The sequence below is a fragment of the Taeniopygia guttata genome, chromosome 21 (assembly GCF_048771995.1).
Source record: "Taeniopygia guttata chromosome 21, bTaeGut7.mat, whole genome shotgun sequence".
Taxonomy (NCBI): domain Eukaryota; kingdom Metazoa; phylum Chordata; class Aves; order Passeriformes; family Estrildidae; genus Taeniopygia; species Taeniopygia guttata.
The window spans coordinates 3,589,662-3,612,952 of NC_133046.1; the positions used below are offsets into that span (position 1 = coordinate 3,589,662).

Genomic DNA, 23,291 nt, shown 5'->3' on the forward strand with positions numbered 1-23,291 from the left:
CTGCTAATCCAAGAAAGCACCAGATAGGGTTTAAACCCCACAAAGACAACAAAAGATGGCACCTTCATCCTCCCCCATGCAAAACTGCCAGGCCAAGACCATCCCAGCCTCCAAATTCATCACAACATCTCCTCCCATAGGCACCAGGTGCTTCTCAGTGTTTTGCTGCTTCTAGGCATCCTTTGCCAGAAATTCCGTCATAAATCACTGCTGCAAAGGTAACTGATGCCAATGTATTGCAAAATTAATCTTGCTTGATTTAGTGCATCCTTAATATTTGAAGTGCTGTCATAGATTTCCCAGGAATCACAGAACAGTGTTCTTGTAGGTGGAATGCTTCACCAAGATTTATGCTCCCAAACCCCCAGCCTCCCTGTTGTCCCTCTTCCCCTCAGGGAGCACCAGAAGCCAGTGAGGTTCCCCTTTCCCGAGGCTGCAGCATCCACCTCTGGGCCCCAGCAGGCATTGGCACTTCGTACCACCTCCCCCCCATGAAATGCCCCAAACCAAACTTGCAGCTTGGCACATGGGTTACTCACTTGTCCCCTGGCTCCAGCTGGGTGCTGGTGACAACACCAAGGGGGATGCTTGGCCACAGTGCTTTTAGTGTTGGGCATTTCTCCCATGTCCTTTGCCTGTCTCACTTTTCCTGAAGCTTTTTCCAACCACTCCCTTGTGACTTGAACTCCCATCTCACCCTGTCTGGGCTGTTCCCCCTGGCTGCACCACAGCCCCTTTATTTATTTTAGCCACTGTTCAGGCCACAATGCTGGCCAACTTCTTCCTTTGCTGCCAGACCCAGCCATATGGGCATAATTAGGCTTGGATTAAGTTTAACTCTTTGCAAGGCTGCAATACTGCACAGCCCCTTGCAGCTCTTCTCCAGCTCTGTCCCCTCCTCACCTCCCATCCCAGTTTGTTTGTTTGTTTACAGCTGCTCATTCCTGGAGTTCTAGGAAATCTCTTCCCAAACCAAATAAAAGCAGTTCTGCAGATTACTCACACCCACAGCAGCCACCAGCCAAAAAGCTCTGGCCCCAAGTGCACTACATTCCTCCTTCCTCTGCTTCCCTCCTTTCTCCACAGACCCTCACCGGGGATTTGAACGGGTGCTGGGCCCAGGGGGCTGCAGACTCCAGGGCTGGACTGTTCCCCAGTCTGGGCTGAGGCAGAGCCATGCCACATTTTGCAGGAGCCGCTGTTAGAAGCCAGGTTTCTTTTGCAGTCACAGATCCAGGAAGAGCCCAGCATGCTGGTATTACCCATAAAGAATAGCTTTTTCCAAAAATGTCCTCAATTTGACCCAAGGCACTCAGCCCTATGCGACTCCCACCACTCCCGGCTTCCCTTGGCAGCAAATTGCTAATTGACAAAGGGCTGGGAAGAAAAATAAATAAAGATCCTCCCGTGTCCCAGTGGGACAGTGAAGGTGGGGTCAGGTAAGGCCACACACCCCAGAGCTTCATGCAGCAGCTGGGTGACAAGCTCCTCCCCAGTCCCATCCCACTGCCTCTATCCACAGCACAAAGCCAGCCCAGGCTGCTCCCAGCCCCTGCTCAGGGCACTGAGCTCACCCTGCAGCACCAGATCTGCAGCCAGGACAGCACAGGGCAGGAGGCAGCAGTCCCAGGGGACAGACAGGGCAGGCTGTGACAGTGCAGCACCGAGCAGCTCCATCTTTGTGACTCAGGGGGACAGGGACTCCCTGTGGTGCTCCTTCCCTCCCCTCTCCTGGACCAGCAGGACACCCAGAGCCATGGGGCAGCCAGAACCCCAGAACGGGCCCTTCCCCAAACCCAGGGGACAGTGAAGTTCAGCTCAGGACACTGTGGGTCGCTGACACCTGAGCTCCCTGAGGGCCAGGCATGCCATGGGAAGAGGTCCTGACCAGTGTGAGGGCAATGGCAGCTGCCCCCGGCTGTGTCAGCCTCGGCCTAGGAAAAGACCAAACCAGCCCAATGTTTACCATAGATATTTATTACAAAACACCAAAAATACAAACAACATAGAAAACATTATCAAAACTGGTCCCACTGTAGCATCTACCTGCCCAGGGCCTTTGCAGCACCCAGGGCTCCTGCAGCCACCTGAGGTCCCACATGAACAAACCCTGGCTGAGCACCCTGAGGCTTCAAGCATAATCACACTCAAAGGAGAACTGCCTTCTCTTCAAATGCTGCTTCTTCTTCCTCAGTTTCCCTGAGCCCATGATACTGTAGTTGTAATCAGATGTGACGTAGGGGATCTCTCCCTCAATTCCTTGCTGCAAAATGGAAAAATTAAACCAAAAACAACTTTAAGAACTTGTACCTTCAGCAGAAGGGGAGGCACTTCCCTCCCCAGGCTGATGCCCTGATGGTGGGGAGGACTCAGCAATCACCAAACCCCACTTTGGCATCTGAAACATGAGCAGAACATTCTGTTCTCCCAAGGTTTCTGTGCTTAAGGACAATTTCACAGAGAGATAACCATCTGCTGATGCCCAGGCATCTCCCAGCACGCATCAGCCTCAGGAATAACAAAATGGAAAACCTGCCAGCCAGCTGCAGCTCAGCCCTTCCCGTGAGCTCTTACCTGGCCCACAAGCACACAGTTAGGGATGGCGATGTTCCCAAGGAGCAGACAATTCACTAATCTCAGATTTGCTGGAGGCACTGGTGTCAGGATGTGGTAAAGCTTCTTCTCCATATCAACTCCTCGGACGATTCCTAAAAAAAAAACCAAAAAACCACATGCAAAGCTCAGTCACTAGGTATCCCTGCTCACTATCACATTCCTACACACAACTGAGCACCAAAGTCAAAACTGGAACATTAAATTAAGTCACAAGGAAAGTGAGACAACTACTGGAGTTTTGCAAAAGCTACATGGAACATGCTTTCAAGAACGTGAACCAGAAAGTGAGTCACTGTGGAGTTCTGAGAGAAGCTCCAAGTGTTCAAGGACATCCCCCACAGATCCTACCACCTGTTAACCAAAGTCCAAGGACTGCAACACAGTCTCTAACAGCAGAGAACACACCACACTCCTGCAGGTGGTTTTAAAAGAGTAGATAATTCCATCACTATGCAACCTGTCTGCCTAAACATGGCAGGTGAGAGCAGAGCTCCAGGTGTGCTCACCGAAGCCCAGGCAGTCGCAGACTGGTGTCTGTGTCAGCAGGACTGGCCCTTCGGTCTGGCACCGGACTTCCTCCGGAATGCAGCAGAGCCCGACCCAGCTGGCGTTCACCGCGTACATGATGTTGCTGGGAGCAACATCCGTGTGAATAACCCTGAGTGCGACAGCATTGAAAGGTACCTGAGGTGGGAAAGAGAAGAGAGAAAAGTGCTCATCAGCTTCTCATGGATTGATTTGAGTTCAGAGACAAGGCCCTGCTGACCACACAACCTGCAAACTCCCACCCACACCTACACACAGGCACTACGGCAAGGCACACAAAACAGCTTCTGCACCAACAACTGCACACGCAGAACACACAGTACACACGTGCCACACCAGCAACTGGACAGGAGCCTGGCTTCCAGACACCCTGAATACAGTCACTCTGCAGATTGGAGTGTTTGTCCCTCTTCTGAGAAACACAGTAGGAACAAAATTGCCCATCCATCCCAAAAAGCTCCTTTACCTGATATGGCACCAGGCTGTGCAGTGGGAGCACCGCCCCAATGTCCGGGCTCTGCAGCTGCCCCAGGTATCCCAGGATGGACATGTCACGCAGGATGCCGCTGTGCACTCGCCTGAAAGAACAACCCCATGTCAAGGACGACGTGTGGTTCTGTTCAGCCCATTCAGGACCTCACAGAGCACTCAACAACCTACTTACGCTTCACCTGCCTGCCCCGCCCGAGGGAATTCTGGGTGGACATACAGCAGCTTGTGCTGTGGAGCTGACACGTCCTCCCCTTCGGGGTACTGCCAGCTCTCCATGCTGCCCACTCCCAGCTGCTTGCACTTGGATTGCTGCTTGCCCTTGGTGTGCAGCCCAGCGCTGAAGTGGATGTGCTCAGGCGTCAGCGGAGGCATGGCCTTCCAGTCACACATGTCCATCTGAACAATGTGGCTGGGTGACAACAGCCGGATGATATCAATGAGGAGCAGCAGCCCTTCACCTTCAGGAGAACAGGAAACACACGACTGCTGTTATTACTACTTCAGCAGCGTTTGCTCAGGGTGGACACGCTGTGAACTGTTGTTCCACATGGTGCTGTGCCACCGTTACCTCCCTCCCACACCTCTCCAGAGCAGAATGACCCCATTTACCTTTCACCCAGCCCATGGTGTTGATGACTAGAGGCACTTCCTTCTTGTAGTAGCTGAACACGTATTTCACAACATCAAGGTACCTCTCCGTGTCGTGCTCACAGCTGGTCTGGCCATAATACACCATCTTACTGGGCATCTGCTGGTGAGTGAAGGGGGGACCTGGCAAAGAGAGCACCGAACATCCAGGGCTTTCCCCAAGTCAAACCAAAACATTCCCATCCCTGAGCACCCACATGCCTCCTCTCCTGAAATAACCCACACTCTTCCCACCTGCTAGTTGTCCTTGCACAGCCTGCAAGTAGGGGAAACTGGTTTGTCACTTGCAGGCTGGGAGTTTTGTTTGTTTCTGGCTAATATTAGGTGTGGTTTTTTGTTTGAAATCACTGCTCACACACTTGCAAATCTTTAAAGAACAGTCTATGACAAACTGGTTAAACCTCAAACCAGCCTCGCAATGTCCTTTTAGACAGTAACTCAAATCTGCATGACTACAAACTCCAGCAGTTTCCTGGACTCTGTTTTTTCCACTCATCACAGCAGCCTCAATCTGTGCAGATCCACTTTGGATTTCTAAAGTTAGTTTCATCTATGGATATAGATTTTCCCAAGGAGACGTTTCACAAGAGAAAGGTAGAACACCCCCTTTGATATACCTTAGCATGTACTACCATCTCTACAACATCATGTTTCTTTAAACCAGAATAACAGCTCCATGTTACTCAGGGAGCTTAAATGTCCTTGTAAGAAAACTTAAGCAGCCCGTGGTTTATTCTCCCCAGGAAACTCTGACAGCTGTGGCAGCAGGTTCCCCTGAAGCAGAGCCTCTGCCCAGAACACCCTGTTCATTTCAGAAACGGAACAGGTCTCTGTAACCGCAAAGTAGCGGAACACATACCCAGAACAGGCTCCGTGACGCTGCTCAGGGACACGCACCCGGGCGGAGTGAATTCTGTCTGGCCGATGTCACACTCCATGTACTCCACCACAGGAAGGCTGCAGAGAGAGAGACTGTGTGTTACCATCCACATGATTTAATCACATCAGAAGAGCAATCCGATTTTTTCATGAATCTCTCCTTCCCTCAACCACATTCACAGTGTATTTCTAAGCATTGTAACTCCTCTACTGAACCCACACTGCTTGGTGCCCAATGTGCTCACACACTCCAAAGCAGCAATTTAACAGTCTTCCAATATAAATATTCAGGAAGCAACTATGCACCTATGAGTTCTGATGGCTCTTCTGAGAGACCTGTCAAACGTTTGTTCTTTTTTTCCTTCTCTTAAATCTCATGCAGCACATAAAGGCTTGCAGAACATGGAAAGACTCACCGATTCAGTAACAGGTTAATTAAGTATCTGTTGAATGTAGATTTCCCAGTGTTTTTTGGGCCACACACGAGCACCACAGGGATACCTTCATCTTCAGCTAGAAAGAAAAGCAGAGTGTGAACTGGACTGATGCTGGCATCACTGACCCACCCTAGGCAATACCTAAACTCTAGATACACATTCTTCATAAAGAAAAATTCAACTCTCAAGCAGCATGTGCTGGCCAGGGAATTTTTGCAACTTAAGCTCAAGAAAAGCCTCATGAATTTCCTTTTTTTCTAGGCTACCAAAGCTGCAACATAGCCAAAGGCCTGCACTCACCACAGCAGGCCTGGATCAGCTCCTCCAGCGCCCGGCACATGCTCTCCGACACCAGCAGCCCGCTGTCGGGGCTGCACTTCACGATGCCCACAGATGCCAGGACCGCGTCCTCTGGCCTGAAGTTAGACTCCTCCTTTTTCTAGGCGAGAGGGTGAGCACTGAGCACGGGCTGCGTGAGGCCACGGCCGGCTCTGCACGGGCGGTGCGGGGACGGCACGGGGTGCAGCGGGCACCGCGCCGCCTCACCTGGGGCTCGAAAAGCCGCGACAGCGGTGGGTGGCTCAGCAGGAACCGCGTCACCGGCGTGTCCAGGTGCTCCAGCAGCACCACAGCGCAGTCGGGAGAGAACCGTGCCATCACCTTCACCCGCGCCGCTGGAAGAGGCAAGTGCCGCCATCACCCTCAGCCCCGCACCCGCCCGCCAAATGGCCCCACCCGCTGCGCGGCGCCCCGCGCACAAAATGGCCGCTCCCCGCACCGCCCGTGAAATGGCGCCCGCCCGCGCCCCCGGCCCGTCCCGCACTCACGGCGGCGGACGCGGTGCGAGCGCATGGCGGCGCGGGCGGCGGCGCGCAGCTGGCGGAGGGCGGCGGCGGGCGGGCGGGCGCCGGGCAGCGCCTCCAGGCTGAGCGCGCAGTGCGTGGCCGGCGAGAAAACCGGCAGTCCCGGGTGGTGAGAGGCCACGGCGAAGCCCAGCAGGCGGACGGCACCATAGAGGCAGCGCAGGCGGCACTTGCCGGTGAAGGTCAGCGCCTGCAGGACAGAGCGGGCGGTCAGGCGCTGCCGGGCGCGGTGCGGCCGGCGCGCCGTGGGCGCTGCTCACCTGCCGCGGCTCCAGCAGCAGCACGGCCGTGCCCTCCGCCGCCTCCACGGCCACCAGCCCCGGCTCGGCCGGCGGCACCATCCCGATGCGAGTGAAGGAGGCGGCGAACTCCCGCCAGGCCGCCTCCGCCCGGCTCCCGCGGGCCAGGGCACGGGCCAGAGCCCGGCGGGGGCGGCTGCGCCGCGCGGGCATGACCGCCGAGCCTCCTCCGCCTCCCGGGGCCGCCCCTCGGCCGGCCCCGCCCCGCCCGAGGGCCCCGCCCGCCGCCGCCCCGTTAAGAGCCGCCCGCACGGAGCGGGGCCGCCCCACCATGCCGCCGCCCGCGCTGCTCCGCCTGTGCCTCTGTGCAGCCGCCGCCGCCGCCTGCTCGTTCAGCCTCCGCGGCGACCACCAGCTGGCCGGGCTGTTCCCAATGCACACCGAGGGGCGCCGGGAGGCCGCCAGCCCGCTCGTGCGCGGCTGCGACAAGTGAGTGCCCGCGCTGCCCGTGCCCCCAGCACGCTCGGTGTCCCCAACAACCACTCCCGATTCCACAGAGCCGCCTTCAAGAGCCACGGCTACTGCCTGTCCCAGGCCCTGCGCTTCGCTGTGGAGGAGATCAACAACTCCACCACGCTGCTCCCTAATGTTACCCTGGGCTACGCGATCTACGACACCTGCTCTGAGACTACCAACCTCCACGCCACGCTGTGTGCCCTTGCTCGTAAAGGCAAGCAGTATGTCCAGGTGCTCCCCAGTTTCCAGCACTATGAACCCCAGGCGGTGGCTGTCATTGGCCCTGACAGCAGCCAGCTGGCCCTCACCACAGCCGCTGTTCTCAGCCTCTTTCTTGTACCAGAGGTAAGTGCAGCTTCTATGGCTGATGAAAACCAGGGATCCCAAGGAGTGACGGTTTCAGGGATGGTGGGCTCAGACCTGAGGTGACTAGTAGAGCTGGAAATGCAGCCCCTCTGTGTGTGCTGTCACAAGATATTTCGCAGTCAGTGGGCTGGCTTGCCATCCATTACAGCTTTCTCCTGCTTCAGCACACTTGGTACTGGGTCCACTGCCTGCCCAGCTCCAAGTCTTCCCAGGACAGGCTGCCTATGCCATTTGCTCTCAGGGGTGCAGCTGCCTGGGGCAGCGCATCCCCCTTTTCCCTGGCTCTCATTACAGATCAGCTACGAAGCCTCCACGGAGGCGCTGAGCCTGAAGCGGCTGTACCCCTCTTTCCTGCGCACCATCCCCAGCGACAGGCAGCAGGTGAAGGCCATCTTCTTGCTGCTGCAGCACTTTGGCTGGACCTGGGTGGTGCTGCTGGGCAGCGACAACACCTATGGCAGGGCTGGCCTGGATGCTCTGCAGGAGATGTTGACCACAAGCAATGTGTGCGTGGCCTACCGAGGCACCATCCCTGCCAACTTGGATGCCAGCAACCCCAAGCTTCACAATCTAGTCCGAATTCTCACAGATGTCAAGGTCAACGTCACTGTTGTGTTCTCCACCAGCAGAATTGTTCTGCCATTCTTCAAGGTGGTGGTCCAGAGGAACATCACAGGCATGGTGTGGGTGGCCTCTGAAGATTGGTCGTTGTCTCAAAGGATCTGGCAGGTACCTGGCATTCAGACCATTGGTACGGTGTTTGGGATGGCAGTAGAGAAGCCAGAGTCCGCAATGCTGGAACGCTTTGAAGCTTGGAGGATGTCGGACAAAGGTACTGTGGCTGAGTGTGCCAGCAGTGCAAAGGCAGGCGAGGAATCTGCGGGGAACGTGTGGCTGGACTGCACCCAGCACTGCACCAGCTGCCCTGCACTTGCCACCATCCCTGACATGTACGACGCTCAAGGCTCCTTCAACGTGTACTCGGCTGTTTATGCCGTGGCCCATGGCCTCCATGACCTGCTGGGCTGTGCCTCGGGGGCCTGCAGCAAAGGCACTGTCTATCCCTGGCAGGTAAGACCAACCTTGTGGTAGAAGATCCATGAGGGTCCCTTCCCACAGGGAAGGATTTTTCCATTGTGCCCAAAGGTTTCCTGTCTTTCCCAAAGGCTCAAATCCCAGATGAAGACCCTTGTCGGCTTCAGCTGCCCCTCACAGTCAGAGCAGCCAAGACCTAGACCTAGACTCCATCCTAGTTCACTTGTTCCTCTACCACCCTCCCCTGACTGAATGAGATTTTCTGCAGATGTTGGGGGGCTTGAAAGCAGTTGCAGAACAGAGAAAATGTCCAGCACATCTCCTTCCAATGGCAGGAGCTGTGCCATTGGAAGGGCTCCTCTCTCTTCTTTTACAGCTCCTACAAAAGATTAAGCAAGTAAACTTCACCCTGTACAATAGCCGAATCTCTTTTGATGCCCATGGGGACATTCACAAAGGCTATGACATTGTCATGTGGAAGTGGCTGGGTCCAAACTGGACTTCTGATGTGATAGGAACCTTCCGTGTAAACCCTGACAGACTGAGCATTGACCCAGGCAAAGTCCTGTGGCACACAGAAGATGGCCAGGTACTGTTCTGCACCCAGGTCTTGTTTATTGCTTGCTTCTCAGCTGACTGCATCCCAGTGCCACCAGTTCTGGGACGTTTCCTCATAGCAGGGCAAAACTGAGGGCTGAGGCAGTGTGGGGGGGTGCCAGAGTGCTGCTGCTTGACCTGTCTGTGCTCCTGGCAGGCTCCCAGCTCGGTGTGCTCTGAGGCCTGTGAGCCAGGAGAGATGCGGCTGCAGCAGAGCCACCACAAGTGCTGCTTCAGCTGTGTGGTCTGTCCACCAGGAACCTTCCTGAACACATCGGGTCAGTACACCACAGGGTCTGATCATTCTCCTTCCTCCCCTGCCCACATCCTACCTCCTGCTCCTGTCTCACCATTCCCAGCCTCTCACCTCCTGTGGTCAGTAAAACCTGTGAGCCATCCTGAAGGCAGTGGGTCTGGCTCCTGTTTGCTTACCAGTGGGTATGCAAAGCCCATGCCCTGTGCTTTCCGGGGAGTACTGCCCACAGGTGAGCCCACCTGGGCAAACAGAGCCTCTTTGCCTGTGGCCAGGGAAAGGGGATGTCCAGCCCGGCAGCTGTTCCCTGCACCGCATCCTCTGCCAGGGAAATTCAACAGAGTGGTTGCCTTTGTGCCCCAGATGGCACACAGGGCTTCCGCACTGTGATCATCAGCACCTGGCATATGGAAATGTCTCCTGCCTCAGCATCACCAGCCAAAACAACAAACCCCTTCCTGGCAGCTAGTGCCTCAACACCCTTGGCCTGTGGAGTGGGCAGGGGCAGCTCTGGGGACAGTGGGAAAGCCCCCCCTACACGGTACTGTCCCATTCATCAGCAGTTGCTGCAGATCCTTCCCAAGTTAGTGCTTCATGCATGCACCCTTCCCACCCAGAGCTCCCATGGCCCCAAGCCTCACCCCTATCTCAGCCCAGGCCATGGATTTTGGGAGAGTCCATGGGGCCAATTTTAGGTGGGGGGCCTTTTAGGAAAAGAACCCGCTCTGCTACCCCCGGCCTGGGAGCGCCCGCAGGAGGGAGCAGTGGGATGGGTGAGCAGAGCCCAGGGAGCTGCGGGCCGGGCCCCGCACCGTGGCAGAGCTCTTACCGGGTCTGAGGTGTGTGAGGTGTCCGTGTCCTCCACAGACCCTTTTGACTGCCAGGCCTGTGGCTTGGATGAGTGGGCCCCAGCGGGGAGCGAGGTCTGCTTCAACCGCACCATCCAGTTCCTGTCATGGTCCGAGCCCCTCTCCTGGGTGCTGCTGGCCCTGGCTGTTCTTCTCATGCTGCTCATAGCAGCGCTGGCTGTCCTGTTCGCGCTCAATGCCTCCACACCTGTGGTCAAGTCCGCGGGCGGGAAGACGTGTTTCCTCATGCTGGGCTCCCTGGCCTGCACCTGCAGCAGCCTCTTCTGCTACTTCGGGGAGCCCTCGCAGGCGGCGTGCCTGCTGCGGGTCCCCCTCTTCACCATCAGCTTCACCGTGTTCCTCTCGTGCGTGGCGACCCGCTCCTTCCAGATCCTCTGCATCTTCAAGCTGAACGCGCGCTACCCTGCGCTCTACAAGGCCTGGATGCGGCGCCAGGGGCCGGTGCTGTTCGTGGCCGCCAACTCGGCGGTACAAGTGGCGCTGTGCGTGGTCACCGAGGCCACCGGCCCCTCGGTGCCGCGCCGGGAGTACGGCGCACGGGACGAGTGGGTGGTGCTGGAGTGCTCCAAGAGCGCCGCGGCCGATGCCTCCATCGCCTACACGGTGCTGCTCAGCGCCGGCTGCTTCGCGCTCAGCTACGCGGGCACGGACCTGCCCGCCGCCTACAACGAGGCCAAGAGCCTGACCGTGAGCCTGCTGCTGCACCTGAGCTGCTCGGCCGCCGTGCTCTTCTCGCAGGACCTGCTGCTCGGCCGGGCCGCGACGGCGGGGCGGGTGCTCGGCACGCTGGGCACGCTCGCAGCACTGCTGGGCGGGTACTTCGCGCCGCGAGCCTTCGTCATCCTGCTGCGGCCGCACCAAAACACGGCCGAACACTTCCAGATGGCCATCCAGGAGTACACGCGCCGCCTGGCCGCCGCCTGACCCGCACCGCGCCTCCGCCGCCGCGGGGACCGACCCCCGGCCCCGGCCCGCCCCGGCCGCTGCCGGCGTCACTGCCGGCGCCCGCTGACGCCACGTCCGGCGGTGGCGGATGCCGGCGGGCTCCGGTGCTCGGCCATGGCGGCGGCGGCGGCGCACAGCGTGCGGGTGCTGCGGGAGCTGAACCGGCAGCGCGCGGCCGGGCAGTTCTGCGACGCGACGCTCGGCGTGGGCGGCCGCGAGTTCCGCGCGCACTGGCCGGTGCTCGCCAGCTGCTCCCGCTTCTTCCGCGCCCGCGGCCCCGGCGGGCCCGTGGCGCTGCCCGACGGCCTCGCCGACACCTTCCAGCTGCTGCTCGACTTCTTCTACACGGGGCGCTTGGCGCTCACGGCGCACAACCGCGCCCGCCTGCTGGCGGCCGCCGAGCAGCTCGGCGTGCCCGACGCCGTGGCGCTGTGCCGCGCCTTCCGCCCGCGGCCCCGCCGCGCCGCCGCCGCCGCCGCCCGCCCGGAGCCCGCGGCGGCCCCGCAGCCCGGCGGGCAGGCGGTGCGTGAGGGGGGCGGGAGGGGGACGGCGGGGCCCGGGCCCGGCGGGGGCGGCGCGGTGACGCCGCTGTTCCCTCGCAGGGCTCCCCCTCAGCCCCGGAGGAGGCGGCGGTGGGTGGCGGCGGGCGGGGGGACGGCGACGCTGAGCCCCTTCCTGAGGAAAAGGTGCTGCGGAGCAAAAAGAGTCCCCCCGCTCCGGGAAAGGCGCCGGGGAGCAGAAAAGGTACAGCGGTGCCGGTCGAGTGCCCCACATGTCATAAAACCTTCCTCAGCAAATATTACCTTAAAGTGCACAACAGGTAAACGCTCCGGCTTCTCCTTCCCCTTGCGCGCGGGGGGGACGCGCCGCCCCCACGGCTCGGCCCCTTCCCGGGGGGATGGAAGGGCAGTGTCCTTTCTGCCAGCTTGTCCCAGCATCTCGGCATCCCGCAGGGTGCTAAAGGGGGGGTCTGCTCTGCCCCTGGGGGTGCTCTGGCCTGTGGGAGGGTTATATGTTGATGAAAGGCATCCCGAAGCTGCAGCGACTGTCCTGAGCTGTGGCTCAGGAAGGCCATGTGAGGGGCTCCTTGGCAGCTGCAGTAGCTGGTAGTTGCAGGTGGGCAATGGCAAATCCTCCTGGCCTTGGAGAGTGGCCCGGGTTTTGGGGTGGGGTTTCTGGGGTTGTGGAGGACACATGGCTGGGCTCTGTGAGGAGCTCCAGGGTGGATCACCGAGAGCAGGGCATGGCCCTGCAGTGAGAGCTCAAGCTTTGCTTCACTTGTGCTGGGGAAGAATCTTGGCCCTGCAGAAATGGTGTTCTGTGGAGCGCAGCGGACATTGACAGCTGTGCTGTTGAGGGGGACTCAAAAGTAGCATAAAAGCAGCTTTAGGGCAGCTGTGAATAGTAGCACTGTGGGGGTGGGGGGGAGGTACCCACCTCACCCTTCCCTGTGATCTGGGCCTGTTTGTGCAGATGCTGTTGACAGGCAGTGATGGGATTCTGTATTTGCATACCCCAAGGAAACACACTGGAGAGAAGCCATTTGAGTGTTCCAAGTGTGGCAAATGTTACTTTAGAAAAGAGAATCTCCTGGAACACGAAGCCAGGAACTGCATGAACAGATCGGAACAGGTACGCCCAGGAGCTGCCCTGCCGGGCTGGAGTGTGGTTGCCGTGTGGCAGCAGGGGTATTGGAAACTTTTCCCAGTCCCAGCCCATGCTCAGTTCCAAACAGACCCCTGCCAGCACCATGTGGCACATGTTCCAGGGCTGGGACCCCCACAGCCAGGGCCCCTGTGGCTGGGACTCACACCTGATACACAACACAGCCCTCACTTGTGTTTCAGCACACCAGGACGCTGTAGTGTACAAGATTCAGCTCCTGTGGGTGTGGGCTGAATGCTGGAGCTGGGTGCCAGTGCCACATGCTGGGCAGGAGGCTGAGCTGTGGGCTCCAGGTCAGGCTCAGGGTCCTGTGGAAGCCAACACCTCCCTGTCTCTCACAGGTATTCACGTGCTCAGCCTGCCCGGAGGTGTTCAAGCGGCGGATGGAGCTGCGGCTGCACATGGTGTCACACACTGGGGAGATGCCATACAAGGTCAGCAGGGCCTGCATCCAGCATCCCTATGGATGCTGCTGGACACTGGCACGGAGCAGGGGCAAGCCTTTCCCTTCTAGGGCAGCCTAGCGCACCAGTTCCCTTCTCTGGTCCATGACAGCCCACTCAGGGTTGTTCCCTGTCTCTCAACTAAAATGTGAGGGAGTCACCACAGCCAAAATCTTCCCATGGCTGTACCAGGAATCTGTGTTCTACTCCCTTGCTGGTCCTCTACTTGCTCTGAAACCACACTTTAGGGGCAGCTGGAAGCTGACCACATTCTCCTGTCTTGCAGTGCTCCTCATGCTCACAGCAGTTCATGCAGAAGAAGGACCTGCAGAGCCACATGATAAAGCTGCACGGTGCACCCAAGCCCCATGCGGTAGGGACCAGGGGTTTTGGGGAGAGTGTGATCCTGAGCGTGCACCTGGCCTAAGGAATGGCACAACATTATGTCTGGTTGTTTCAGTGAGGGGGTGGGGCACAGAGCTACTGGAAATGGGCTCTGTTGGGTACAGGAGCAGCCCACAGATCCAAGGACTGACCAGCACTTCATCTCTGTTGGGTTGTCCCATCTCACTGGGTGTCTCTGAGCTGGTGGTGCTGCCTTGGCTTTCACAGGGAGGTCTCTAGAGCAGCTGGGGAAAGGCTGGGTGTTGAGTGGGTCTGGGGTGGGTGTACCCCAACCCTGACACCCTCCTCTCCTGTGGCCTTGCAGTGCTCAACCTGCTCCAAGTGCTTTCTGTCCCGGACAGAGCTGCGCCTACACGAGGCCTTCAAGCACCGCGGAGAGAAGCTGTTTGTGTGCGAGGAGTGCGGGCACAGGGCCTCGAGCCGCAACGGCCTCCAGATGCACATCAAGGCCAAGCACAGGTACAGTGTGACCCACGTCCTCTCTTACATCACCCTGGCTCTCCTGGCTGCAGCCCCTGCCCCACAGGCCTGGGGGTTGGCTGAAAGTCACCCTCTTCCCAGAGGTGCTGGGCTGAGACCCAAGCTGGTGGAGGCAGAGGTGACGGTGATGTTTCTCTGCCCACAGGAACGAGCGGCCCTATGTCTGTGAGTTCTGCCACCACGCCTTCACGCAGAAAGCCAACCTCAACATGCACCTGCGCACGCACACGGGCGAGAAGCCCTTCCAGTGCCATCTCTGCGGCAAGACCTTCCGGACACAAGGTACCCCTGGCTGTGGCTGGCTCATGCCAAGCGCTGTGCTCCAGCATCCAGGACCTCCAGAAAGTAGCTTCCCCAGGAGCAAAGCCATGCTCTTGTGAGTGCAGGCTGATACCAAGAAAAGCACTTTCCTGTCACCTGCTCTGCTGTCATGGCACAGAAGGGGAATGAGCTGGTGTTGCTCATGACCCTTAGCAGGGGCAGGCAGCTACTGCTTGTGCTGCTCTTGCCTTCCTGGCCAGCCTGGTCCAGCCTGACAGCCCCTGGGATGGGGGTGCATAGGCTGTGCTTCTGACCAGCCACTCTCCCCGTCTCCCCCTCTTAACGGCAGCAAGTCTGGACAAGCACAACCGGACGCACACCGGGGAGCGGCCGTTCAGCTGTGAGTTTTGTGAGCAGCGTTTCACGGAGAAGGGGCCACTGCTGAGGCACGTCGCCAGTCGGCACCAGGAGGGGCGGCCCCACTTCTGCCACATCTGCGGGAAGACATTCAAAGGTAACGTGGGAGCTCCAGCTCTCGTGGGGCTCTGCAGGAGCTGCCTCCTTCCCGTGGGCGGGTTGGCATTGCAATGAGCCTGTATGACATGGAACTGCTGCCAACAGGCTCTCGTTTCCCTTCCCAGCGGTAGAACAGCTGCGTGTCCACGTTCGCCGGCACAAGGGAGTGAGGAAGTTTGAGTGCATCGAGTGTGGCTACAAATTCACACGGCAGGTGAGGCCTTTCCCAGCTCCAGGGCCCCGTGCTGCCCTGGGGAGCCAGCCTCACTGCATCTCTCCACATTCCCCTTCCTTTGCAGGCTCACTTGAGGCGCCACATGGAGATCCACGACCGAGTGGAGAACTACAACCCTCGACAGCGCAAGCTGCGGAACCTGATCATCGAGGATGAGAAGGATGTGATGGTGGTACTGCAGCCGCCGCCAGAGCTGGAGGTGGGCTCAGCCGAGGTGATTGTGGAGTCGCTGGCTCGTGGGCCACTGCCTGAGGAGGTCTCTGCACAGAAACTCTGCTCAAATGAGAACTTCTCCCCTGCAGATGTGATTGAGCAATCACTGATTATAACTACAACGATTCCTGAAGACTGTGAGACATAGTGTGGCCACCCACCCCTTCCACTGAAACATAGTAAACCATTAAGCTGAGCCACTTTCTGCCACACTTACTCTTTTGAGCCCCCTCCCCTCCTTTTCTGCCAGTCTCCCATCCCTGGCTGCAGGGAAAGAAAATCACGATGACGTTGTGATTGAGTGTCAAATGAAGAAATGTCTCAGAGCAGTCGCTCCAGTCAGTGCCACACACGGTGTGCAGTGGGATGGGACTGACCTCTCTGTGTCATATTGTGACTCACTTTCTGACTCCGAAAGAGCTGGTGCTGCCCTCCCTTTTCCTCGAACCCTCTTACCCTGCCTGTGATTAAAGCTCACCATCTCTGTCCATTCCTTAACTCCTCCGTTTAACCGGTGCCTTATTTCTCCTTTGTTTGTTAAGCTTTTGCCAGTTGTTCTTTCCTTACCCCATTAACGGGGCATGACCCATGTCTGGTTAGAACAAAACACGCTCCAGCACCCACAAAGTGCCTGTGCTCTGTGTGGGGACATACTCTGTCCCAAATAACTCAATCCAGGGTTGCTGGGAGAGTGAGAACCATGGCCTGAGTGGTGCCAGGGTGGGGAGAGATCTCTGTGTGTGCGCCTACACCCCAGAGTTGCAGCCATACTCTCTCCCCTTTCTCCCTCTACTACCAAGGAGGCAGAGAGGCTCCAACTTAAGCATATCTGGAATGAGAAACTCCCAGTAAAATCTCATTCCAGGTCCCTTCCCTTCACAGAAAACAGAATTGTGTAACAAGTTTTATTTAACTTGACTGCTGCAAGTAAATTTAAAAACAAACTATGAGAATAAAAATACATTATCTGCAAATGTAAAATGCCTTTGTTTCAAAGGATGGAGTTCAACTGTACTTGAGGATTCAACACAATGAATTCTACAAAAAATAAATACAGATCTGTAGCTGCTCAGCGGGTGGGACTGGGGGTCCAGCAGCGAGCACGGCGGCGTGCTGCGTTATTTATAGCTCAGCAGCAATGCCTCGAGCTGCGGCGCCGTCGGGAATTGGCCATTGCTCCCAAAAAAGCAGCAGCTGCCCCGAACTGTGGGCCCCTGCACCCCCTACTCCATCCACGGGTTTGACACCGAGGGGCAGCCGCGCCGGCCCTGGCGTTCCCTGCTGGCACCGGCGGTCTCAAGGCACTGTCAGTGTTCCAGGCTGGAGAGCAGCCCAGGGTCCCCGTGGCTGAGGGGTGCAGCAGCATCAGACAGCACTGGGGCAAAACACGTTTCTGTAAAGCTGTGAAGACGCTGATGCTGTGGAAATGGGGCTTGGGTGCTCCTCGATCCAGGGGCAAGCCTGGAGGAGAGAGATGGAGTACACAGGGTTTCCATCTCTGAATTCAGTTTAAATGCAATTTTTTCCTCTATTAGCTAAAATTTTAAGAACAAAAAAGCAAATGCATCCAGCCACACCTTAGCTTCTGCCACACTTCAGGGTTCTCCAGAAGGTGCAGCACTTGCTATCAGGGAGCCATGCTGCAGGTTCAGCCATTTGCTTTCTTCCAGAAACATTCCACAAGTAAACTGCACACAGCTGCTCTTCAGTGAAGGTAGATAAACAGAGCCCATCTGGCTAGGGCACTTGGGCAAGTATAAAGGCAAATCTTACACAGGCCAAAATAAAACTGCAAACCCCAAATAAAAATAAGAAAAAACCCTATAATAACTACCTTTCAATCCAACACGTGCACAGGAAGCCTATCTCCCTCTGAGGCACAGAATACAGGGGGGGTGTCCAGACCACTGCCCTACCAGACAGACCCCTCCCGAGACAGAAACTGAAGGAAGGAGTTTGGTGGCAAACGAAGCATTACAGGGTGAAGGAGCTCCCAGTGAAAGGTGTCTGGTCACAAGCCGTAAGCAGCGGTGCTGTGGCGTGGTTCACCATGAGCGCTTTCCCCAGGATCAGCTCTCGGGTCCCTGTGGGCAGCGTGGCGCCGTCTCCCACCCTGGAGGGCTGAGGGAAGCAATGGAGGCCTCGCTGCCTGCAGGCCCACAGCATCACATCCAACAGCCAGAGTTCTCGCTCCCAGTGATCAGCATGGTTTGCCTCAGCCTTCTCCCAGAGCAGCCCAGGTTCCGTCTGAGGGACTCTGTCAAGCAGCTCCCTCTGCTAAGGCAGCTCATTGAGGTTCTGGTTGTGAAGGTTTTGGTTCTGCCTGCTCAAACTGATGGTGTTGTCCAGCGTGATGCTGTCGTCCTCCTGTGTGGTTTCTGGCATGAACTGCCGGAATATGCTGACGCTGCCGTGCCAGAAGATGGGCTCAGGGAGCTGGCCCACGACACTCCACGTTCGTGTCTCGGGGTCGTAGGCTTCCAGGACGTCCGAGAGTTCAAACGTGTTATCGTAGCCTCCCGAGACATAGAGCTTCCCTCCAAGCACAGCCACGCTGCCCCCAACATGAACCTGCAACATAACAATAAACACACACTGTGACCAGGGGTGTTTGCCTGATCCAGCAAGGGGTCAGTGGGATCTGGGAGCTGTTCCTTGGAGAGAGAGTTTCATGCCCACCAGCTGCAGGTGGGACTCTGAACCAGTGTTGCCCACACATCTCGCATGCTGGGCTGCACACCCAGACATGCCACCACATCCAGGACTTCTTCCCAGTGACTCCAACACACTTAAACCAGCTCCACATGCAAGGGGTTCTTATTCTAAAAAGCTTTTGGTTTTCCAAAGGGAAATTAAACTAATTTATAACATTTAAGACATCCTGCAAGTGGGAAAATGTCCTACCTGAAGCATGGCAGGGATTTTATCCCATTCGTTCTTTGATGGATTATAAACATCCACTTCAGCCGAGTCATCTCTGGGGAAGAGAACACAAAATTACTCTTCTGCATTCTAGAAATGCTGCTTGGGTTCTTCATCAAAGCCAAATTTAGATGGGCAGGGGGAGAGAAGAGCTGGGGAGGCAACATAATCCCCCAGGGTTTCTCTTACCCACCCTGCTCGACAGACAGGAGGGCGACAGTGACAGGTGAGGGACATTTGCAACTCAGAGACATGCACTGCTGACACAAGAATGCGTGGAGGACAAGGTCAGGGCAGCTGGAGAGGAGCTGTCAGTCCTTCCAAGACAGTCCTGGTACAGATGGGATCAAGATGCTGCAAGGCAGCTCCAGGCAGGGCCAGCAGCCAGACCAGGGGCTCCTCTCCCCACTCTGGGGCAACTGCAGAGAACACCTGAACCTCACTCCTGTGCTTTACTTACAGGTATAAAACTAGTCCCAGCACGAGGTATCATCACTCAGAGCCTTTAGCTTGAGCTATTAAACCAATTTGCTACTTCTACTTGCAGCCTACTCTTCTGTCCTCTGAAGATTATCCCACAGCTCTACAGGGAGCAGCAGCCCATGTGCACGCAGCACGTGAAATGAGGGAAGAACATCTAACCCTGATCATCTCCTCACTGACTCTTGCAGATGCAAAGTCATCTGAAAATCCTGAAGTGTCAATCATCAGTATTTTAAAATGGGTAAGAAAAAGGAAGTTCTATAGAATCAGGTTGTGACAAGGAGTTGAGCAGCTGCAACACCCTGGCAGGATGGACTGAAACCAGCTGACCAGAACAGCTGCCAGCAAGACACTTGGCTGGACCCAAAAGGATCAAATAAAAAGTCTTGGGCCAAAGCTGCCACTTTATGCAAAGCCAAGAGGAGATGAAAAAAAGAGAAGTGCCTGTGGGCCATCACAGAAGTCTCTTGTTTGCTCAGAGTCAACACAGGGAGATGAAATGCTCTAGCCCTAGCATGCCTTCCCGTTTATTTTTAATTAAGCGGATAACTGAAGTATTTGCGCCACCAGGACAGCTTCAGATGGGTAATTAAGTCCCAATTTGGAAAGGTGCTTAAAAATAGTGACCAATCACTTCATCTTCAGCCCTCTTATCTCTGCTGAGACGGAAGACGTCCTCTCCTGCACTAGAGTTTAACGTTTTCTTGGAGCTTATGTGGTTATTTATAGCAACGAGGGGGACTGAACCAGGAGCCGAAGAAACCGAGAAGCCAATTTCCAAGCAGTGCTGCTGACTTCAGATGGATTTACACGTGTCTGTTCTCCAGCCCTGGGTTACACTCAGACATCTTCACACAAGTTTATGGGCAGCTCTTTGAAGCCCAGCAACACAAGGAAAGAGGTGTTACAGCCCTCCCTGCACCATCAGGGGAAGCACTGCTGTGCTGTCCCAGCCCAGTGCCCTCTGTCCACCACCTGCAAAATCCACAAAATCCACCTTCCCAGGGAAGCTGTGGGCTCTCCTCATGGGGACATGGGGAGGGAGGGAAGTGATTGCTGCCACTACTCACCGTATGAAGTACATGAGACCATTGAGTGTGACGGTCTTTGGGGCAAAGGACCAGGAGGGCAGGTGGCCGCAGTTGACAAGGGACCAGAGATCACTGTCGGGGTCATAGCACTGCATGACCATGGACTCTTTGCCAGCCAGGGAGCCGATGGCGAAGAGTTTCCCACGGCACGAGGTGGTGGAGCAGTTGTCCATGGGATACAGCATGGGCTGCAGGGCCTCCCAGCTGTCCAGTGTGTGGTCATAGCGCTCCGTGCTGTCAGAGGCAACCACGTAGAGCAGCCCGTCCAGGACCGTGGAGCTGTGGTATTCCCTGGCTTTCAGCATGGGCGACACCTCTGTCCACTCGTTCACGCTGGAATTGTACCTCCAGACACAATCGTACAGCCTGGACCCATCCGAGCCCCCTGTGGCACAGCATGACACGTGTCAAAAGCCTGGCTCCACAAAGGGAAGGGTGATGGAGGAGAGGGCTTGGCTCAGCACAAGTGCCACAAGGATTTTAAGGGAAATTTTGCACTGTTTCATTCCCAGCAAGCCAGGGAGGATTTCTCCCGTGTCATTCCTAGTCCATACATAGCTGAGACTCAAAATGAATCTTCCATGTTTCACTACCTCTGTCCTCTAAAACCCACTTCTCTCCCATTTTACAGTCACTGCCCAGAAGCTGCCAAGGCAGTGGTGCTGCTGGCAGCTTGGGAATCTCCCAGCCTTGCCTTCATCACACTGACACAGACCAAACCAACCCAAGATCCCCAGCAGCAGCCTGTACACAGCTCCCAGCAGGATTGATCTGCCTGGGATCACTCCAGAAAGCTCCCACAGGATGTAAGGCCTTCTGTAAAAACATGCTGCATCCATGTGGTAGCCTGTCATTTTTACAACCCTGTCCTTAAAGCAGGTCCTTGTTTTCTGCTTGTGACTAGAGAACACATAGTTTTCTGTTCACCTGCATTAAGACTTTCTCTTCAAAGCTCTGCCAGTGTGTCCTGCACACCGAGGGCATGCTGCTCCACAGCACTCAGTGTCCTGGCCCTCAGTTTGTTATAGTTGTCACAGAGATGTAGTTCAAAGGAGGGATCTGCATACAGCTCAACAGCCAAATCTACATATTGGTGTCACCTTGACAGAAGTAATTGTACCCCAGCAAGGAGGCAGGATTTGTGCAGGGGAAGGTACCGTGACTCACAGGGGCTGGTGAAGGAACCTGGGGTTTTCTGACATGCCTCAGCCTCAAGCATGTGATTCAGGGGGCTCCGAACCTGAACACCATCTTCAAAGAGAGAAACTCAAAACCTTCTTACATCACCCCTGTCCTCAGTGACGGTTAAAAAGTTCTAACTACAAGCTCTGTGACTTCTGCCAGCATGCTCAACAGCATTAGTCATGACAAAATAGCTCCTGGACTGGGACCAGCTGCTAAATCCAGCACCGACTCCAGGAGTCTCCAGGCCTGCTGGCAGGCTGCAGGCACCCAAGCCAAGTCTCAAACTCTCTGCTACCCAGGAAAAGCCAAATGTCACGGCTACAACCTACATATTTTCAACCGAACCCTCCACCCTGGTGCTTCTCCTCATTCTCTGTATGCCTTACCTGTGACATAGATGTCGTTGCCCAGTGCAGCGACACTGTAGCCCCCTCCCAGGTGCTCGGGGAACTCGGCCAGGTAGCGCCAGTGGCCAGTGCGTGGGTTGTAGCAGTCGACGGTGACAAGTTCATCGCAGTCACGGTCGCAGCCACCAACAAGGACAAGGATTTCGGCGAGGCCAGTGGAGGGCCGGGGGCGCATGCGGGCACAGGGCCCCCGGTCGTGGCGGTCGAGGCGGGCAGCCTGGAAGTCGCGGGCCTCACGCAGAAGGCGCAGGCAGGGAGGGCAGCGGGCCACCAGCGGCTCGCTCTCCACGTGGGCCAGCAGGTAGAAGCGGCGCACAAAGGGCAGGCGGACGTGGGCCAGGAGCTGCGGCAGCAGCGGGGCACGGGTGGCAGGGTCAGCGCGCACCCAGCGCAGTGCCAGCTGAAAGGCAGCCTCCTCCTTGGGGATGCAGAGCCCATCGTCCCGCAGGTAGGAGAGGAGGCGCGGCAGCGGCAGCCGCTCCAGCTGGGCGCCCAGCTCGCCCACGTGCCGCAGCACGAAGCGGTGGGCGGCAGCCGCCAGCTCCGGGCAGGCAAAGGCCTCCGCGAAGTCCTGCATGTCCAGGGCGTTGGCGGGCTCCAGCTGCCGCGCCAGCCAGGCACCGCAGGCCTCCTTGACAGCGGGGAACTGCAGCAGGTCGGCGGCGCGCAGCAGCCGCTCGGCGATGTCGGGGCCCAGCCGCCCCACGCGGCCGGTGTAGGCGAAGTCGAGCAGCCGCCCCAGGCACTCGGGCTCGACGCCGTGCAGCCGCACACGCTCGGCCCGCGACTCGCGCAGGGCCCCGCCGAACATGGCGCGGAAGTATCCCGAGGCAGCGGCCAGAACGGCGCGGTGAGCCCCGAACTCTCGCCCGCCGGCCACCACCGTCACGTCCAGCAGGCTCCGCTCGGCCCGCAGCGCGCTCAGACCCCGCAGCAGCGACACCGCGTGTGCCGGTTCTCCCGCCGCCGCCGCCGCCGCGGTGGAGGCTCCCGCTGCCGTCCCGCCGGTGCTTGTCGCCATGCCGTGCCTGCGGGAGCGCACCTGGATCACGCCCTGAGCGGTGCCGCTGGGCCGACCCCCGAGCGATCCCCGGGGCGGGAAAGGGAGGTGGGGATCGGGCAAGGAGGCGGCGGGTGGGCTCGGGGAGCCCGCCCCAGCCGGGACCCGCCGAGAGCGGCCGTTGCGTAAGGCGGCGGCGCTGGCAGCGCGGCCCCGCTCAGGCCGGTCCCAGGGCCCCGCAGCTACCGCGCCCAGCCCCGCGCCCTTGGCCCTGGGCTGGCGCTCAGAAGGAGCCGCCCAACGGTACCGGGGGAACACAAGACCGGCCCGAGCGCAGACGGCGCTGAGGCAGCTCCGCTCTGACTCCGCTCGGGTACCGCCGTTAGCGCGGGCGGAGGGTCCGCCTCGCGGCTGAGGGTCCGGCTCGCGGTAGACGCTTCGGCGTCCTGCCACCGCCGCCAGCCAGGCCCCGCGGCCAGCCCGGGGCCGGCCCCTCCCGCTTGGGCCCACAACCACCCGGTAAGAGCCACTCCCGGACCCCACTCACCGATCCGCTCTCCGCCCAGCTCCGCGCTCCGTTCGCCGCTCCCGGCACCGACACCGCCCCCGCCCCTCCGCCGCTCCCAGCGCGCCCCGCGCCCGGCACTGCGCACGCCCGGACTACGGCTCCCGGCGGCCCCGCGC

At 57.9% G+C, this 23,291-nt stretch overlaps 5 protein-coding genes across 5 annotated transcripts; 3 read left to right on the forward strand and 2 right to left on the reverse strand.

Annotated features, from left to right (window-relative positions):
* Nucleotides 1-1,961: 1,961 nt before the first annotated feature.
* On the reverse strand, nucleotides 1,962-7,068 carry NOL9 (nucleolar protein 9). The gene is made up of 12 exons (XM_030289492.4): nucleotides 6,742-7,068; nucleotides 6,446-6,671; nucleotides 6,165-6,292; nucleotides 5,919-6,057; nucleotides 5,598-5,694; nucleotides 5,162-5,259; nucleotides 4,264-4,425; nucleotides 3,827-4,112; nucleotides 3,629-3,740; nucleotides 3,123-3,300; nucleotides 2,575-2,708; nucleotides 1,962-2,263 (listed from the first exon to the last, which is right to left on the reverse strand). Exons 1-12 carry the CDS (start codon nucleotides 7,051-7,053, stop codon nucleotides 2,132-2,134), a joined length of 2,004 nt encoding a protein of 667 aa, XP_030145352.4. The 5' UTR covers nucleotides 7,054-7,068; the 3' UTR covers nucleotides 1,962-2,131.
* Nucleotides 7,069-9,921, forward strand: TAS1R1 (taste 1 receptor member 1). Its single transcript, XM_072917431.1, has 4 exons — nucleotides 7,069-7,209; nucleotides 7,278-8,673; nucleotides 9,014-9,226; nucleotides 9,392-9,921. Exons 2-4 carry the CDS (start codon nucleotides 7,681-7,683, stop codon nucleotides 9,875-9,877), a joined length of 1,692 nt encoding a protein of 563 aa, XP_072773532.1. The 5' UTR covers nucleotides 7,069-7,209; nucleotides 7,278-7,680; the 3' UTR covers nucleotides 9,878-9,921.
* A 431-nt stretch (nucleotides 9,922-10,352) lies between these two features.
* Nucleotides 10,353-11,285, forward strand: LOC140680420 (taste receptor type 1 member 1-like). The gene has a single exon (XM_072917433.1). The coding sequence runs from the start codon at nucleotides 10,492-10,494 to the stop codon at nucleotides 11,278-11,280; it is 789 nt and encodes a 262-aa protein (XP_072773534.1). The 5' UTR covers nucleotides 10,353-10,491; the 3' UTR covers nucleotides 11,281-11,285.
* Nucleotides 11,286-11,415: 130 nt separating this feature from the next.
* Nucleotides 11,416-16,017, forward strand: ZBTB48 (zinc finger and BTB domain containing 48). Its single transcript, XM_072917430.1, has 10 exons — nucleotides 11,416-11,823; nucleotides 11,904-12,121; nucleotides 12,822-12,933; nucleotides 13,308-13,400; nucleotides 13,696-13,782; nucleotides 14,119-14,273; nucleotides 14,440-14,576; nucleotides 14,905-15,069; nucleotides 15,197-15,285; nucleotides 15,371-16,017. The coding sequence occupies exons 1-10, from the start codon at nucleotides 11,416-11,418 to the stop codon at nucleotides 15,665-15,667; spliced, it is 1,761 nt and encodes a 586-aa protein (XP_072773531.1). The 3' UTR covers nucleotides 15,668-16,017.
* Nucleotides 16,018-16,410: 393 nt separating this feature from the next.
* KLHL21 (kelch like family member 21) lies at nucleotides 16,411-23,273 on the reverse strand. Its single transcript, XM_030289495.4, has 5 exons — nucleotides 23,155-23,273; nucleotides 21,587-22,635; nucleotides 19,995-20,400; nucleotides 18,424-18,496; nucleotides 16,411-18,090 (listed from the first exon to the last, which is right to left on the reverse strand). Exons 2-5 carry the CDS (start codon nucleotides 22,626-22,628, stop codon nucleotides 17,797-17,799), a joined length of 1,815 nt encoding a protein of 604 aa, XP_030145355.4. The 5' UTR covers nucleotides 22,629-22,635; nucleotides 23,155-23,273; the 3' UTR covers nucleotides 16,411-17,796.
* Between the last annotated feature and the right edge of the window lie 18 nt (nucleotides 23,274-23,291).

What these genes read in the sequence shown, in the direction of transcription:
- NOL9 (XM_030289492.4), bottom strand. Translation starts at nt 7,053, where the DNA reads ATGGTGGGGCGGCCCCGCTCCGTGCGGGCGGCTCTTAACGGGGCGGCG. An exon ending in ACAGCCTGGTGCCATATCAG is followed by an intron (nt 3,301 to 3,628) that starts GTAAAGGAGCTT and finishes TTCCCACCTCAG; the next exon opens with GTACCTTTCAATGCTGTCGC. An exon ending in ACTGTGTGCTTGTGGGCCAG is followed by an intron (nt 2,264 to 2,574) that starts GTAAGAGCTCAC and finishes TCCATTTTGCAG; the next exon opens with CAAGGAATTGAGGGAGAGAT.
- TAS1R1 (XM_072917431.1), top strand. Translation starts at nt 7,681, where the DNA reads ATGCAGCCCCTCTGTGTGTGCTGTCACAAGATATTTCGCAGTCAGTGG. An exon ending in GCACTGTCTATCCCTGGCAG is followed by an intron (nt 8,674 to 9,013) that starts GTAAGACCAACC and finishes CTTCTTTTACAG; the next exon opens with CTCCTACAAAAGATTAAGCA. An exon ending in GGCACACAGAAGATGGCCAG is followed by an intron (nt 9,227 to 9,391) that starts GTACTGTTCTGC and finishes TGCTCCTGGCAG; the next exon opens with GCTCCCAGCTCGGTGTGCTC.
- LOC140680420 (XM_072917433.1), top strand. Translation starts at nt 10,492, where the DNA reads ATGCTGCTCATAGCAGCGCTGGCTGTCCTGTTCGCGCTCAATGCCTCC.
- ZBTB48 (XM_072917430.1), top strand. Translation starts at nt 11,416, where the DNA reads ATGGCGGCGGCGGCGGCGCACAGCGTGCGGGTGCTGCGGGAGCTGAAC. An exon ending in CTGGGGAGATGCCATACAAG is followed by an intron (nt 13,401 to 13,695) that starts GTCAGCAGGGCC and finishes CCTGTCTTGCAG; the next exon opens with TGCTCCTCATGCTCACAGCA. An exon ending in GTGCACCCAAGCCCCATGCG is followed by an intron (nt 13,783 to 14,118) that starts GTAGGGACCAGG and finishes GTGGCCTTGCAG; the next exon opens with TGCTCAACCTGCTCCAAGTG.
- KLHL21 (XM_030289495.4), bottom strand. Translation starts at nt 22,628, where the DNA reads ATGGCGACAAGCACCGGCGGGACGGCAGCGGGAGCCTCCACCGCGGCG. An exon ending in CAACGACATCTATGTCACAG is followed by an intron (nt 20,401 to 21,586) that starts GTAAGGCATACA and finishes GCTGTGCCACAG; the next exon opens with GGGGCTCGGATGGGTCCAGG. An exon ending in GGTCTCATGTACTTCATACG is followed by an intron (nt 18,497 to 19,994) that starts GTGAGTAGTGGC and finishes TCTCTTCCCCAG; the next exon opens with AGATGACTCGGCTGAAGTGG.